The sequence below is a fragment of the Ambystoma mexicanum genome, chromosome 8 (genome assembly GCF_040938575.1).
Source record: "Ambystoma mexicanum isolate Mex_15411 chromosome 8, UKY_AmexF1_1, whole genome shotgun sequence".
NCBI classification, from domain to species: domain Eukaryota; kingdom Metazoa; phylum Chordata; class Amphibia; order Caudata; family Ambystomatidae; genus Ambystoma; species Ambystoma mexicanum.
Window position 1 is genome coordinate 1,099,030,030 of NC_090929.1, and position 18,264 is coordinate 1,099,048,293.

General features: G+C 45.3%; 1 protein-coding gene across 3 annotated transcripts in view; it reads right to left on the reverse strand.

The window, feature by feature from the left end:
* The window catches only part of LOC138472772 (anoctamin-7-like), a 439,062-nt gene that overhangs the window by 23,947 nt on the left and 396,851 nt on the right, over positions 1-18,264 (reverse strand). For 2 of the 3 annotated variants that reach the window (XM_069611106.1, XM_069611105.1), the window contains exon 22: positions 9,801-9,960. In XM_069611106.1, coding sequence (XP_069467207.1) covers positions 9,801-9,960 — 160 coding nt within the window. The remainder of the gene's footprint in view (positions 1-9,800; positions 9,961-18,264) is intronic. The other variant, XM_069611107.1, reaches the window with a different exon arrangement.

Below are 18,264 nucleotides of genomic sequence, written 5' to 3' on the forward strand. Positions count from 1 at the left end.
GGTCGAGGCCGATCGACGACGCACACCAGGCCCCCAACATTCCATTGGTTCTTGAGTCTAGTTGTCTACCAAGAACCTACCCCTTATGGATTTAAAAAAAACTCCTTCCTAAATTTGTCAGATCCTATACTGCCACCTTTGTCATTAATCCCATGGCTATGGAATTAGCAATGCTCGTTATCTGGCGCATTCACCCTGTGTTACGCGTTGCTCATCTGAAGGAACTGAATCCCTGTACTCGTCCCTTATCCATCCTTCCCCTATCTATGTGGAAGGTAATGATGACTATGAGATGCGCAAAACACTGGCCCTCCACGATATCAAAGGGAAGCCATTCCTACTAGTTGATTGGAAGGGTTATGGACCTGAAGAGTGCACATGGGAACCCTGGGAGAATGTGCATGCATCCTGGGTGTCACTTTGTTTTTTACGTGAGTAGGGTTGGTCGGGTCCTGCTCCCGCCTTGCAAGGGGGGTAACACAAGCATTCCAAGCCTCATCGCCAATCTGGGATGACGGCTATAGAGTAGATGGTGCCTTCCATGGCATCTGCGAGCCCGTATCTACATCTCCTGGCAACCCTTGCGGTGGTGAGCCTCCAGTACAACCCTAAACGCGATGTAGCATTGATCATGGGATACACTACGTAGGTCAAGCAGCAGTTAGAAAGAAGATTCAGAGAAAGATGCCGTGCTCATCAACGCCACGGTGAGTCCTACTCGTTGTTTAGCCATTCCCTAGTCTGTTCTTGTGTCTCACTGCATGTGTACCAAATTCTGCTTCCCCTTGATTGCCTTACCTGTTCCTCTAAGTTGTTTGACTACATGTGTACCGAACTTAATGAAACCCTGAATTGCCTTGGCTATTCAACTATGGTGGTTGACTACATGTGTACTGAACTCTGCTCAGTCCCTGTAATGCCTTGCCTGTTCCTCTATGGTGTTTGACTACGTGTGTACCAAACTCTAATTAGTCCCTGGATTGCCTTGCCTGTTCCTCTATGGTGTTTGACTTTGTAAGTACCGAACGCTGCCTTGCTTACTGGACTGCCTATGCTATCCCTCTGCTGTAACTATCAGTGGATCTCTGGTCCCATTTCCGTACTGGATCCAACCTCATAACCTCGTAGTGTCTCTTGCTGCACCCCTAGTTTCCTTGTGCAGCCCAGCGGTTGCTACGTTGTCTTTGGTTTTTGCATCCTCTTACCGGCTTGTCAGTTTTCCTGGTCCAGTTCTGATGTACTTTATTCGGATTGTCTAAAGACTCATTTTCAGGTGATTATATCTCTCTGTAGAGCCAGGTTAAACGAGGGTGAGGTTGTTGTTAATTTGGTAATCTTGTGTTTGATTCTTCCCTATTAGGGTTTCCTGTGCAGTTTATCCACCGGCTCTACAGGTGGGAATGCCTCCTGCCCTATTGGTAATCTAGTTGGGTTCCGATTTGAGGAGACAGTTGGGATTGGTCCATGGACACGCACAGCTGGGCCGGTTTTCAGTAAGAGGTGTTGATATACTGAAAAAGAGCCAGGTTTAGAGAGGGAGAACAATTACTCCTACCTGAAGTGGGAGAACTGGAAGACAAACATCTGGTATGTGTAAAAACATTCTGGAAAATGTGTGATAAAGTACACAGATATTAATAGACAGTGTCATCTGATTAAAGATAGGGGTATTACAATACAATGAGGGCTCTAGGTGCGGTGTCTATTACATGCCAGTGGGGTCTCCTCCCCCCCCCATTGAAGATCTGTTTACATGTGGGATTTGTGTGTCATGCCCACTGGCTTTGAACAGCAAGCCCATTTCAATTACATGGATCACTCCTTACAGTTCCATGTGAACTGGAACATGCAGAGTGCCATTTGTACGATCTACTGTCCTCGTGGCCAATTTACCCTGGCTGTATGACGCAATGAGTGTCCACAAGAATCAGCAAGCATTGCACGCGATTCTGCTTATCACACCCAAGAACTTATTTAGTAAAACACTTCCTTTCTGCTCCCACAATAATCAAGACCCATAATGGATGTAGAAAGGGCAATCTGGAGACAATCATTGCAAGGAAGGAGCCGTATTGGATTGTTACACTAAATATGATAAAGAAAGGTCTGAACAAATTGTTCGACCTGCAGACTATGGGAGGTGGGATAATTGGATGTGACACTGCACTTAAAGGAAATGTGTAACACTGCTGGACCTAGGTATAAGATACTGCTGTGTCTTTATCAGTGGTGAAAACTAAAATTCCCAGCACATGGTTGGGTGACCGGTCACGCCAGGACAACTTAACATTTATACAGCAGTAGAGAGAGAACTGTGACCATTGTCATGGCAGCTGTGAGCGAGGAGGGAAAAAATGGGGGGTGGGAGGCACTAACACGTCAGAAATTGGTTACTAATGTATATAGGAATATTGAAACCGGTATGAAAATATTAATAGACTTCAGGTGATCGCTGAGACAGATTTCTGTTTCTCATCCATTATCTGCCATACCTTAATCGATTGCATTGCCGATGCAAATGACAGACCACTAACAAATTTGGTAAATTTTGCCTATTCTGTGTAGGAATATGCTGTTAATTGATTTGTAGATTGTGAACGGCTTGGATGCCCAGAATTGGGTGCTCCCAGTGCGACAGTACGTTGAGACATGTATCTGCCTCTTGATGTGGATCACTTTGTTCAAGGGTCGACAGTGAATGTAAATGCCTGAATTTGAGATTTGCATGGATCTATTTATGTTCCATCCCTTGGTTGTCCTAATAGACCATAGAAGACATCGACTTTAGCATGGCTTTTTGATACGTTTGTATTGATGAACTTGCCGGTAATTGGGGCACCAGCAGACTTTGATCTGCAATCCCCCCAGGACTGTATCATGGAAATTGTAGAACATCGTTACTTGAGATCTAGGTGGCTATGGGGCCCAAGCAGACTTTGTCTGCTTTCCCCCTACGCCCACCTTTAGGTTTTGTCACCTATGTGCACTAGAGAAGTGGGCGGCCACGGGGAACCCAGCAGACTTTGATCTGCATCTCCCCTTTTGCCCGCTTTAGGTTTGTGTAACCTATGTGTACCTCATATATCCTTGGGGTCAATTATGAGCACGTTATGGTTCCTAAAACACTTAATGTAATAATGCCACCCCGGAATATATATGAGTCTCTCCTTCACCTTGTCAGCAATGTAGCATCTTGAGGCCTTTGCGATCCAGGTGCCTTTGGACATCTGCCGCATCGCCTGGAACGTATACTTCCTGGATTGGGACTCGCTAATGCCCACTCCAAGATGGCGGCCGGAGACACTTGCGCGCATGCGCGATATCGCCATGGCAACCTATAAACATAAGATACAGACAGCCCCGCCCTTATGCGGCAGACGGCTGGTTTCTCGAATACACAGCGGATATACAGCGAGGTGAGTGCTCGCACAAACACTTCCCTTTGTTGTGAAGCAGGTATATGAGTTTGGAACTCATATTGAGGTTCGAGTGTCATGGGACGCTCGTATTGTTTAGAAGCATAGGTGCCTAACACTGTAATGTTGAGTCATGCTTCCTTACGCTAAACGTTCGTGTTGAGTTATGTTTCTTCACGCTAACATTAATGTTTGTATTATGCCACAATGCCTTAGTCTGTACTGCGGCCTTGACCGCTCACTTGGGGGGCCTGACCTTCTGAATTAGGAGCCCCTTTTTGGGTTTGATTGAGTTGCAAAGTATGCCCTCAAGGGTTGTTTTATGTTGAGTTCCGAGTAGCTCTGAGTCCTAAATGGTGTGCCAATTGCATATGAGATTGACTGTGAGGCCCTAGGGGCCTCATGTTACTTGACAGTGAGGTTTCCCCTTTTTTTAATGTATACACACCTTCTTTCCCTCCCTATAGGGTATCTGATTTCCTAGAGTCCTACACCTACCTGCTACCGGTCCCAGGGGTATACTGTGGTCCCGCAAAGTCTGGTTCTACTATCTGACAACAACTACTGTTGATGGACTACAAGGTTTGTGGTCCTCCCTATATTATTAGTGATTTAGTTGTGGTAAAACATCCAAACTCTTAGTGATTGTGTTCTCTGTTACTTTCTAGAGATTTGAATTGTGAAATATTTTGAAGAATTGGAACGAATAGTCACCATAGCCCTGAGGATGGATTCTGTAGTAATCCGAAACGTGTTGGCATTTGATTGAACTCAATGGTGCTGTTTGAAATGTGTTTTATGGACTTTCATGAATTCTCAAAAATGTTCTAGTGTGAATGTTGTAAACACTAGTCATCTGCAATTTATTTGAAAATGCTTTTTGAACTTTTTTTGAAATATTGTTATACTTCTTTGTGTTTTTCGTGTTATTAATAAAAACCTGTGTGTATATTCCTTTTGGAAAGTAATTTGAGTTACAATACTGGCCAAACTGCCAGTTATTTAGTTTGGTTACGGAATCAGACTCACTCTCCCCTTGAGAGTTATATGTACTAACTGTTTGTGAAATACTTGATCGCTTAAATAAATTGATTAGGTCTATATCCATACTCCCCTGTATATCCCACCCTCGGGGTCGCAGGGCAAATAGACCTTTGAGTGTTATCAGGGATATCATCCCATTTGGAGTGCATGTGGGGCTATCGTGTGGTAACACATGGTTTCGTTTTTCCAGCTGTGAGCGAGGACCACATGTATGACTACTCGGGTGGCGCAGCAGTGTTAATCAGTGTGATACTTTATTAGGGAGCAAGAGAAACAGTGTTGACATCACCGCAAAAACTGGAGAGGAGTTTCCGGCAGAGACTTTAGATGCCAATTGAAGCTATGAAGGATAAGATAATTCTGTTGTTTGGGGAGGAATGCTCTACGTATGCACAGAATTGAATGTCAGGAAAATGTGACTGAGCTTTTTTTTTTAGCTTGTACTAATAGTAGCGACTGGAGCCTACCTTACAAGGAAGACGTCATGTGGGCGCGTAGAGCCGTAGAAACAGGCTGCCATGCCAAACTGGACTCAGGTCAAGAAATAATTAGCCACTGACAGGGTCAGTCATGTGGCTCTAGGTGGATGCGTGTAACTATGGCCACCTGCTACTCTGTTTCTTTTTTAAATTGCGCCTGAGTATTGATGCTAGTGGTAGGAATTGGTAGACGTTGGTCGCTGATCCAGCACTTCAATTTCATTGTGAATTAGAGACGAGTTTGAGGTCTTATACAATCTGCCCTTATTGCAAAATAAATTGTTCTTTGCTTGTGGGCAGAGGGTAGCCTATTCACTATGCTAAAAAGAAACGCTGGTCCTGATGAAGACGCCCGTTATCAAAGATGCTATATGTATTTAGCCAAAACATGTGTTGGCCATATCTATTTTCCCAGACTATGAAAGCAGATTTAAACAAAAACTATTTTGAAGCAAAGGGCACATTTTAAGAACACTTATTTATTCCCTAGACTTTTGTGAAGTTTTCTTTTTTTTACATTGTCTTTTGAAAATGTCGAAACGCTCATGTCCTTTGTGTTATTTTGATAAAGTGCATACTTTGTCAATGTATATGTTTTTTAAGAACTGAAGAGGATGTATTGTTGTTACATGTATTAGTATATTTTTCAACACATTGTTGATATGTGATGTACAGCGGTATAAGCTTGATTCTGAGTGCCTATATCACTCTGTTGGGTTGTTATGATCCTCAAAGAAGAACTCATCCGTCACGTGTTGCACATTCATGTGACGAGAGCAGGAGTGTCGTATACTTGAGGTCGACTGTAAACGGGAAAGCGAACATAACATTAACCTGTCAGTGAGTGACTGTCAACATTAGACTCGGACGTCAAATGGCCGTTACCAAAACGCCGGCAAGCAATTGGCCCTTGGCACTGGGGGAAAAAGTGATCTCTAACGCTCTTAGGAACAATGCACCTAGTCTTGGCTTAGGGCTCCCTCTAGTGGCAGAAACCTGAAAGCACAGTGCAGAACATTAATGACGCTGCTAATGTGTAGTGGCAGTGTTACCATGGTATTCACGCTTTGCGGCCGCCAAGAAGGATGGATAATTATATTGCTCGCTCGGCCATTGAGATTAAGGGCAATGATAAAGGGTAGAAGACAGGCGAAGGCGATGTGTTTACTTCACAGCAGGGGGGTCGCCAGGAATCAAATTTAGGAGGGGCACAGAGGGGGCCAAAGACAAAATAGGGGGGCACAGATAAAAGTAAGGGAAGAACATGGTCACTGCTCGTTTTAGGTGGGGGGGGTCATGGGGGGAACAAGGTTTCAGGGGGGGGGCTGGCCTCCCTAGCGACGCCACTGCAAGGCTATTTCTGGCACTATGAGGGCACGCGAGTGGCAGTGATTCGATTTAGAAATACCTGTAACATAGGCACCATGAATCCAGTGTCGTGATTTGACGCATGTCATAGAACGGCAAAGCCACGGGTAATGCGAGCATTATATGCATAGACAGGCAAAAGCAACAACGGGCGCCATTACAGCGCCGAGACCTGTGAGTATCTAGGAACCAGTAAAGCAGAACAAAGGATAGGACTTCGAGGTGCCAGTGAAACAGAGGGGGGACTACTGGCTGCCAGTATTACAGCACGGCGCTGGGACTACCAGACGCGAGGGTACAGCATTGCACAAGGAACCCCACTAATTATAACAACATGCGTCTGTGGGTCTCAGATTACACAGGTAACGACAAAGCTTTGAAAAGCTGCACTTCCTTCGTACTTTTGAGACTGTCGAGCCACGTCCTGACGGGGCTGCTGCACCTTAATTGCCAGCGCATGACAGTATTAGCCCTTCTCAGCAGCACCTGCCATTTCACACCATGTCTGATATACTTTAAATGAGAGTGTACAAGCACTTCTCAGTAGAGCCACTATACTCATTATAGGAGAGCTCCAGTATTTCACAACATGGCTACTATGCGTTTAATGGGACGGCGCCAGCACTTCTCAGGTGGACTGCTATACTCTTGATAGGAGAGCTCCAGTATTTCACAACTGCTATTCTCCATGTATGGCGGCACCGGAATTGGTCGATTTGACTACCGTACGCCAGCCGCTATGTCCCGGCAGGGTTGCTGGTGTTTTGATTGGACAGGCGAGGTGTTCATCAGTAAGGGGGCTGCACTTATTAGTGGACAGAAGAAGCACTTTGCGACAGCGCTGCTTTACTTTTAGTTGGACCATGCATACTTTTCTGCATGATTGCTATACTTGCAACGTGGCAGTGGAGGCATTTGCAGGCAGGGCTGCTTCGCTTCTAATGGGCCAGTACTCATGCTACCCAGCCGGAACGTGTAATTATTTGCTAGTGGAGTAGTGTCGCCTGTCAGAGCAGAGTTGTTGTCACTGTAATGGGGAAGGGCAAGCTCTTCCCACTCATCTGCTATAATCAGCAGGGCCTGGTGCCGGCCTCACTGCAGGGCTGCTATACTGTGACTTCACCCTTATTTCATAATGCCTCACCAAGATTCTGGTGGCAAGGGTAAACAGGTCATATGTTAACCATCTTCTATTTTTAAAATACCGCCTGATATTACTAGGGATGACATGCAGCGTTCAGTGAATGTGGGACACAGAATGTTCTTCAGTTGGTAAATCAGCAGTGTTTACCCCATGCTGTATTTTCTACGCACCTACAGCTGTACCTCAAGCTGTACATTTCCCCTCCTGCCTCAAGCAGTCCCTTGTGCGCCCCCTCCTGAAAAAACCTTCTGCACACCCGTCTTGTCAAGCTAACTACCGCCCCATATCTCTCACCCCCTTCCTTGGGAAACTCTTGGAAAAGCTGGTCTTCCCCCAACTGAACTTGTTGGTGGCCTCCACGACCATCAATCTGTATTCCGAGCATCCAGGGGGACGGAAACCGCTCTTCTGAACACCTGTGAGGAACTGCTCTCATTGCTTGATTACAACTCTCCAGCTGTCCTCATCCTACTCAATCTCTCCTCTGCATTTCATAAGGTCAACCACTCCATCCTCATAAAATGGCTCGATGATACCCTAGGAATCTCGGAGCGAGCACTGGACTGGCTGACCTCCTTCCTCAGGGACTGTCTGTCCCAAGGCATTCTGGACTCTTTCTCCTCCCCCCACCTCTATCCCCACCTGTGGAATCCCCCATGGTTCCAACCCATCTCCTTGGCTCTTTAACAACTACCTTTCCCCCCCTTGCTCAGCTCCTCTCCACCTTCTCCCCAAACTTCCAGTGTTATGCAGATGACACACACCTCTTATTCAAACCTCTCTCAGATCCTCTTCTCACTTCATCTATCATTCCTGACTGTCTACCTGCCATCCAGTCCTGGTGTACTTCCAGGGACACCTGCTCCCTCTTTCTCTACCGCACTGTGCCCATCTTCTATGTGCTCTCCCCCTTTTCCTTCATCGGAAGCAAGAAACCTTGGAGTCATCTTCGACTCCTCTCTCTCCTTCATCCCTCGCATTCAGGCCCTTGCCAAGAAGTCCCGCTTTCAACCCCACACCCTCAAAGGAATTCTTCCTTTCCTCACTTTCCCCCAGAAGATCAGTGTCCCTAGAGCACTGGTTCTCTCTAGGACAGACTACGGTAATAGCCGTTTCCTTAATCTACCCTCTTCCTCTCTACGACCCCTCCAGCTAATCCAGAATAGGGCTGCAGGACTTATCCTTGGCCTCAAGCCCAGCAACTGTATCTCTCCAGTGCAATAAACTCTCCACTGACTCCCAGTTGCTGCAAGGATCTAATTAAAATCCCTCTGCATCATCCACAAGGCTATCTAGGGCCAGGGACCACGCTATCTGCAACTTGCTCTCACTAAATACTCTCCCTCCACATCTTTACGTTCCTCTGGCACCAACTCTGGGTGTGTTAAACGCTTCACTAAACAGCGAGGTGGTGGCCGTTCTCCTTCCTCCTCAGGCTCCTTCATTTGGAACAGCCTCCCCCTCCCTCTTCGTCTTGAGCAGGACTTCCTCAAATTCCGGAAGCTCTCAAGACTTTCCTTTTCACCTCCTCCTTCCCTTCCCCCCTCCTTTGCTAAACCCCACAGCTGCTGTGATTGGTGACCAGGGCCCTTATGTGTCCTCATGAGCACTCATGCCCTACTCCCCCACCCTTCTCTCTCTTTGCACTTGCACGTTCTGAATGCTCACAAGGCCTAGTAGGCCAGCCTCCATCTTACAGTGTTATATCTAATTTTACTCCCATGTTCCCTCCCTGTTGCCCCGGGGGCGCTTTCAAACACAATCTACTTGTTGTATAAGCGCCGTACAAATGCCCAATAAAAAAATAAATAAATCCCATGTCATAATGGGGTGATATTTTAAAAAATATTGGTACTTAAAAAATCACATGTTTAGCATCAGTGATACTCAGAAGCCCACAGTAAGGATGCCATTATTTAAGCCACTTTACTGGCACATCACAGCAGGGGTCCAATCTTTTGATGGGGGAAAGACCAGCACTTCAGTCTGGGGTGCTATTCTTTTGATGGGATACACAGCAGGAGTATTATTGTTTTGATGGGGAAGCAGAGGCCCTTAAAACCAAGGATGCCATATTTGAGAAGTGGTAGTTCCCTCTCTTCTCAGAGGGCACTGTCGTTAGCTGCTGCCTGTTGTATGCATATAATATAGAATGGGAAGTATATTTATTCCATCATCGCACAGGGAGCCTACTCAATCGATGAGGGGAGGGTTACCTGCACCCAATGTCTCCCGACAGAATAAATATGCCTCCCGCCAGCACATGATGTATCTGCTGGCAATAGAACGGATATCCAGCTACAGTGTCAGAAAGAAAACACACACTCAGAAAGAACCTTGCACACTGACCTGGGGAGCCGGAGTCAGGACTCACCGTCAGCAGTACGTCCTGGTTGTCAGCCAGCGCCTGCTTGGCCAGGTACCTCTCCCTCTTCATCTTCACCTCCAGGGACTCAGGGATGTCTGGAACCATCCAGTCAATGCAGCGGAGGCTGAAGAAGACTGCATGCTAAAGGGTGGGACAAAGAAGAAAGCGGGCCGAAACATGTCACCGCGGTCAAATCAACCAAGAGAAACAATCAGCTAAAGAAATTATCTCATTATTCACTGGTATAGCGCAAAACAACCCCAATGCAAGAAGGCCCACACTTCCAATGGTGTTGCATGAGACTGGGGTAGCGGGAAATGGATCTGATGCGTCTTCAACAAGGAGTGTTCCTCAGTGCGTTCCTAGGGGAAACCTAAGTAGGCCTACCCTAAGTGTGACATTCCCACCATTCCATGGCACCTGGAACACATCAAGCTGCCCATTCAGAGGGCACCCGATACAAACAGGGAGCGTGCAGCCTTCACTGTGCACCAATCCTTACTGCGAATGAAAAGCCACATAGCCCTTAGCTTCACCAGTTTGGATCAGAGATCCCCACGTTTTGATCGCTCCTCGCGTGTGGGGAAAGATCTCCAAAACTCTTTTGTAATCATACCAACATTAAAGGCTAAGAAATTCAAGTGAAGACTCACTGCATCTTCACCAAGACCAAATATGGTCAGATCTTCAATGTCAAGGTATTTCAATATATTGACACGAAAGGCCTAGAAATTGAAGCAGAGGTCCCCTGCATCTTCATGAAGACCATAAATGGTCAGATATTCACTGTCAACATGTTTACAGATATTGACACCAAAGGCCCAGAAATTGAAGTGGAGGCCCACTGCATCTTCACCAAGGCCATACATGATCAGATCTTTCATGTTAAGACGTCCACACATCTCTTCTTAAGATGAGGAGCAGGCAAAGATTAGCACTGGTTGGAAAAGGCAGATGCATCGAGTGCAGAACCAGAAATTACCAGAAGATTTGGGAAATTCTCTGCATATTTCTGTAAAGTCTGGCACATTTTGAGAATTACCTGCAGATTTCATGGATTTTTGCAAATCATTTGCAGACCTTTTCTCTGCTGAGCAAATGTTTCTCTTTGCAAGACCGTACATATTAGGAAGGGGAAATGTGGGTGATGAAGCATCCTTAGGCATCAGAAAGCAGGGAAGAAGGTGCATCAGAAGCAGCAACCAGCAGAGGCGAGAAACGCTGCTGCTGTTGACCGATGCAATGGTAGCTCAACCTAGTTGCTCGCTAGTCAGAGTGGCGGGCACCTCGCTTCTGTGAAGAAGAGTCGCTCAGCTCAAGTCACTCAAATTCTCCTTTCACATAGAGAAGGAGAATGCCCTCTCTTAACTACCATTCATTTGGCTAAAGGGCGAAGGTGCATGTGTGGCTTTCAAGATGTTTCGCTATAATTCCCATTGGCTCTGGCCATCACAGTCAATGGATGGGAGTTGAAGTCCAGAACATCTGGAGAGCCACAGGTTGCACATCCCTGATGTAAGGGGAATGAGAAGAAATGTGCTGTGCAGGGACAAAGATCCCAAATATTTCAATTTGTGTTCTAATCCTTCGTGGATATTGAACAATGTATCAAATACTGTTTTTGTCAATGTAGCATTGAAATGGAACATATTAACTGACAGTTTTGCTGTTATTTCTGCAGATTGTCAGGATTTTTCAACAGGCTCCCATTTTCTCAGGCATATTTTTGCATATTTTCAATTGTGTCTATTTAAAACTCCTCTAGTCATCTATCGAACTCATGAAGGCACTATGCAGGAACTTTTTGATTACAGATAAGTAATATTTTCATTAATTCTGCATTAACTCCCTGCAGGGGGGCGCCAGCCAATCAGGAGGCTCGGAACGCAGGTTGTAAGGTATGATACAAGCCCGCGTTCCTAGCTGCCTGAGCAGCCAGCGCCCCTTCCCTTCTCCACTCCCCCTTCCCACTCACATTAGCACCCGTGTAGTTTTCTACACGGGTGCTAACGGTGTATTATTTTCAAATCCCCCACCCCCCCAAAAAAAGCAACGTACCTTTGCTGCGCAGCACCGGGCCGTGCAGTATTGCTTTCGGTCAGTCCGTTTTCATGTTGATGACGTTACAACCATCAACATTGAAAATGGACTGATGCTTTCAGTAGCACTGTGCGGTCCGGTCAGGGCTGAACAGGAAAGGTAAGCTTATTTTTTCATTTTTGTATCCATTAGCAACCGTGTAGAAAGGTACACAGGTTCTAATGGCGATATGCCGACCCTTTTGCACTGCTGCCCTCGTTAAGGGACCCTCACTGCACTCGGGCCCTTAACTTGGGCCGCAGGTCGTTACATACAGGGTCGGCCCGCCACCTCGTGGCATATCGCCTCAATATATCCTTCAGAGAAGATTACGGACTAATTGGCTGAAGGGGAATGAGTTTTCACCCGAAGAGGTTTGTGGGGACAGACCAACCCAGTGAAGTATCTCAGTGACCCTGTGTTAAATGTGTTTCTTCTCTCACTGTCTACTTAAATCTTGTCTGTGGCACAGGACACTTTCTCCAACTAAAATTACTGGGAAAGGTTCACAGGTATAACGCTTTTTGGACATTCATGCTTCTGGAATGGGTAAGTTTCAACAGGTCCAGAACGTAGCTCCATGTTTCCTATGTGATCTTGGTCCTCGGGACCACCACTCCCCATCCCCCCACTGACTGCATGGCTGCCTGTGAAATCTAGGTGTCAATTTAGAGAACCCTGGTGCACAAAGTCCATTTACAGCCATAAAACCGACCTTTCCGACCACAAGCTCTAGGAGCTATGCACCCGCATGCACTGCCCTCTTCCACCGATAAGCTACTCAAACCCGCTGCATTTCCGTGTGTTCACACTAGGTGGCGTATTTTCTCCTGTCAGCCCTTAGATTGTGGAATCCCTGCCCTTGTGCTCGGGGCATCCGAGCATCTGTTAACTTAATGAAAGTGCTTGAAAACCTGGCTGTGCTCTGTTCAGGATATCTATGACTCTTCCTTCACAAATGCCCTTCCTGGTTAGGTGTGGTTCTAGGTTCATTAAGCAACTGTCATTTTTTCGATGGGTTTTTTTTCTGCCTTTTCCCCGCCAAAAAACTCAGAATTTCTTTTTGGGGGCGGGTGGGTTCCTCCCAACCCCCCTTTCCCTATTTACTTAACACTATTCCCCACCGCTGCACCCCTTATATACCCTTACCCACACCCCCTATGCTTTTCAATGAGTTTTTCCAAAAAGAAATTTCGGCAAAAAAAACATTAAAAAAAATGACTGTCAGTAAATGAACGTCGTACCAAATAGAAATCTGCATTTGGACAGTACTTCTTGTGGATTATCAACTGCGTGCTCTGCATGGACAAATTATGAAATAATGAAACCCATTGGAACTCACTTCGAGACCACTAAGGTACACAGTAGTGTCTGGCCAAAAAGAGCATCAGACCTGGAGCTGGAGTCCAGGGTATAATGCTCACAGAAACCACGTGATGTACACCATGCACCAGCTCGACTGAGGACATCTAGAGGCGCATGTCGCTGGAACATCATTGACACTGCCTTTGCCCGCACAGCAGAAATGGCCACTGGAGGAGGGTCTTAATGTTCTAGGCTTGTAGGACGGAAGTGACTGCTATGCAACCCAATGAAGCCTTGGGCACCTGAAGTTGCAAAAAGATGATCTAAGACTCTATAGTGCTTGGTTTTGCCAATGAAGAACACAAGAGTCCCGCTGACGTCTAGATGACACAGGATACTCTCCAACACTGAGGAAGGTTTGGGGAAAAAGATAACAACCAGAGCACTTGATTGTTGATTGATGCCAAAATATGACATGATGACATGTTAAACAGGATAGAAAGACGGGACCCTAAAACCACCTAGTCTTCACACAATGCTGCCTACGACTCCTGACCTTAGGGCCCTTTAGGAACGTGCATTTGTAATGAATGGGATCATACAGAATAATTCTGAGTCTAAATAATGGAACCAACTCAGGGAGATGGCAGAGTACTGTTTTTATTAACAATGATCTAAAACAGGGAGTTTACAAAGAACATCAACAGACGTACGCTCAGTCTCTCAGCAATCTTTTCAAAAATCATACTTTATATATCTCAAATACGTCAGACGTGATGTCATACTGCGTGGCAATAATTAAAAACCTATCAAGGGTCAGGATTGGCTAAGGGCAACATCTAAGTATACTTTCTATAGGAGCTAGGATTGTGGTTGGCTGTCCACTATCAAATGGACAACATATGCCTACCTCTAAAACATGTCATCTTCAGAAACATTAGATGCACAGTTTCTCATTGGTCTTGAAACTACAAGGTCCTTTGTTATTTGACCTACTATGATTGGTTGGCACGCTTATGCCATGTCTGGAACATTTGGCTCACTTAGCAGCACGTAAGCCCAGACCCAGGTGTAAGGAGATGGGGCCTGACATTACCTCCCCACCCTATCAGCCTGGCATCTCTCATCACCTATGCCTTCTGCCATGAAGATTGTCTTTGAACTTGGCCGTGCAAAGTATCCTTGTCTTTCAGAATAGATGGGAGTGAGGTCACTCCCTATCATGTTCTGGGACTCCAAGTTCAAACTCTGTTTTCATCCTTGGCTCACGTGACAGGAGACCACGTTTTGTTCAATTTTGCAAGTTTTAAATGCTCTAAATGAATTCAACTTGCCACTCTTGGTGTTCTTTCTTTGCACCTTTACAAGGGGTGATTCATCCTGCACACGCTTGCTCATTTCCAGAATACATAGCTGACCATGGCTGTTTTAGTCTTGACTTCAGGCCAGATGGCCTCCTCTTGCAGCTCCACGTTCTGCTTATTCTTGCTGCGACACAGTTTCCCTTCCTGCTACATGGGTCCTGGGTTACTCATGATACCGATGTCCAGCTTCTATATATTGGCGGCTTCACCTGCATTCTATTCACCACGTATAGCCAGCTTCTATGATGACTTAGTCTACCTTGCGTTTCAGCATCTGTATATTTATTGAATGGTTGATTTTCTGCAGCACTTGTGCACCTGAAATCTTTTTCGTATTTAAAAGTTCACTTGATTCTTTACTTTGTCATTAGTTTCTTTAGGATCTATACATCCTTCAGTCAGTATCTCAGGACGTCATATATACATTTTGATGACATCACTAGCTTCTTTTCTTTTCTTTTTCTCATATTCCTTCAGGGAGATCCTCCCTGAGGTTGTCATCACTTCGGCGATACATTCAGTAGGGTTGTCTCAACAGGTATCTCCTTTCGAACACACACTGCGGTATTGGCACAACGGCTGGTGTCAAACACGGCATGGTATCATGTTTCCAACACATGGGAGGAAAGGGGACCGGGTCTTCTGCAGAGGTATGCAGCTGCTCCTCTCCAATCCCACTTCAAGAGGCCCTCAATTTTCATCCACTAATCTCACCTGCGTAATGGCGTCTAATAGCACTGTTTACCAAGTGAGGAGTTTTCGTAAAAGAGCAGGCTTTTTCAATGCTCATCGGTGTCTGACATTTTACAGCTCAATGCCTCCTCGGTGGAAGCCCTGCAGCCATGGCTTTCAAAAGAGGATCAGCCGAGTCTACAAGTGGTAAAAATGGACAATATAAAATCTCTAATTTAAACCCCTTCAGATGGCAAGAAGACACTGCAGGCAAAGAAGACACTAGGGAAAAGGTTATGTGAATACAGTAAGGTTCTATTAAGCCTCAGCTTTTTTGCTCTAGAGTTTAATTGTACCCCTACCCCTTTTTTGTAACTCAACATCATATCAGAATTGTGTGCTATCATTTCAGAGATGAACACATATGTATAATAATTCTTTCTTACCGAATCAACTGTCAACTCTCCTTTCAACCCGCCTGCAGAGCACTGGTGATGTGATCAAAAAAAGATCAAAGGTACTTTTGTATATGAATTTACTTAAGGAATGCTGCTTTCAGATTATGTAAAGCACCCCTACAAGACTGGGTAGGACATGCATTCTTCATCCTCTTTGAAGCTTGACAGTTGCTTCAAAGAAGTGTTAAGTACAGCTGTGGCTGCTGCTGGGCCTACGCGCTTCACTGCCAGGCAGCGGCTTCTATTTCAATAGGAATGAATAGGTCCACAGGCAGGATGTTTTGATGTAGGTGCCATGGGGAAGTTCTTTAAATTGGAGATCCACCCCAGATGTTGCTAAAATAGATTCTGCACTTTCCATTGCCTCTTTGATCTTGGTCCTCGTCCTAAGCTTGGCGGTACAAGCACTGATAATACCACCAAACCGAATTACCCTCACTTCCAGTGGTAATAGGAAATCTGATTATGGATGTTTTTTACTCCCCATTCTGAAATCTCAATCGGCTTCAGTGGGGAGTGGTGTTATGTTCCTCATGTGGTAATATTGCCAGCAGTAATGCTGCCATTGCGTTATACCACCAATCCCGAGCAGGCTGCTTTCTTGCCTGTAGATTACCAAACCAATAATCAGGCGGACTCGCTAAACAGGCAGTCACTGAATCACCGCCTGGTTTACCACTACAGACCACTGCAGTAAAAAGGGTTCCCGCACCCCCTTGTAAAATTTCACATATGAATGAGGTGGTCCTTGGGTTTTTAACTTTTAATAGAACAAACATATCAATTTCCAATGCTAACTATACCTAGACCACGGGTCTGCAGCCTCTGGCCCGCCAGATGTTCTGAACTACAACCTCTATGAGCCCTAGCCAGCATAGTCAACGCTGAAGGCTCATGGGAATCGTAGTCCAAAACATCTGAGGAGCCGCAGGCTAAAAGTTTCTGACCTAGACGCAGACCATACCCAATACTCTGAACTCCTTGGTAGAACATTTAAAAACAGGGACATGCAGAGCCATAATTATAAAACCAATATCACGATGTATATGTCTCACATCATGCCCAACTGGTTCCTCTTCCCAGCATGGTAATAACAGTTGTTACCACTATTCAGTGTATCGACCTCAGAAGAATTAAGGGTCGAGAGGGCAGCAGTATTCAAACTGGTAAAGTGTAGGCTGGCCCCATGTGAGAGGTGAGTGCTTAACCTGTGAGCTATCCATCAGGAACAGCTGAGTACACACATTTTCTAGATCACAATGCTTTGTGAGCACTCACACTCCCATGTCTCGTGTGATAAGAGTGTAAGTGATAATTAAAATTAATTTCTACATCACCTTAGACAATTAGTAGTTCATAACCGAGCAAATAATGGCTTCGAAATGTGCCAAACATAAAAGCAAAATACCAACCATTGTTAAAACCACCAATAGGCAATCAAATTTGGGGAGCTTTGGAGAACACCCCCCATGATCAGAGACAGGAAGAGGGAAATGGACAATTGCATAGACCGTGAGCAAAAGATTTACACGTAAAGGAACTACCCTGAGCAACATAAGCAAATATGGGTAAATGGGCGGATATGGGCTAATGCAAACAAAGGAGCAAAGTCAGGGTCACTTATCACTTATCATTTATCAAGAATCATTTCTTGGTCATTGTTGGGGTTGTCTGTTGGGTTTATGTTGTTGTAGGCTGGAGGGAGGGCATAGGTTTGAGAACGTATTAACTGCATTATGGATTGGTTTGAAATGAAAGAAATTTAATTATTTTTAAAAAGTATCAGCAAAGAAGGATCCATCCTTTCAAAGCCGAAAAATGAATGCAGGTAAGAACAGTGCTTCCTCCAGGAAGCAGCCATCCCAAATAACTCCAGACAAGATCATGAGGCATTGGATGCCCCAATCTCGGCGGAAGAAGTCTCACGAGTTATCAAGGGCTTACCCTTGAATAAGATGGCTGGTCCAGATGGCTTCTGAACAACTTTTTATAAGCATTTTGCATCGCTTCAGGTTCCACACCGTGTCACTCTTTTTAACAGTTTCTTAGTGAAAGGGGAGGTTAGCCCATCTATGGAAGAATCTACTTTGTCACTACTGTTAAAACCAAACAAGGACGTGATCCTATGTCCTTCAAATAGGCCCGTCACAGTGCTTAATTATGACGCCAGGATCTATTCTAAAATACTAGCTAACAGACTAGTAGCAATTCTGCCTTCACTCATCCACCTGGATCAGACAGGTTTTATCCCAGGGTGGCCAACACATGATAATATTCGTAGGGCTATCAATATTATAGATTGGACACGGCGGCATAACACCTCTCTGGCAGCAATTTAAATTGATACAGAAGGCATTTGACCACGTCGATCGGTCATGCATTCAGAAAGTTTTGCATCAGTTTGGATTTGGACCAAAATTTACTAAATGGGTATTGACTAACTATGTACACCACACGACACAGATTAAATAAATGGCCAGTTATCTGAATGAGTACTTTTGTCAATGGGCACCTGTCCAGGCTGGCTCCTGTCTCCATTGATATTTGCTCTAGCTATGGAATCAATT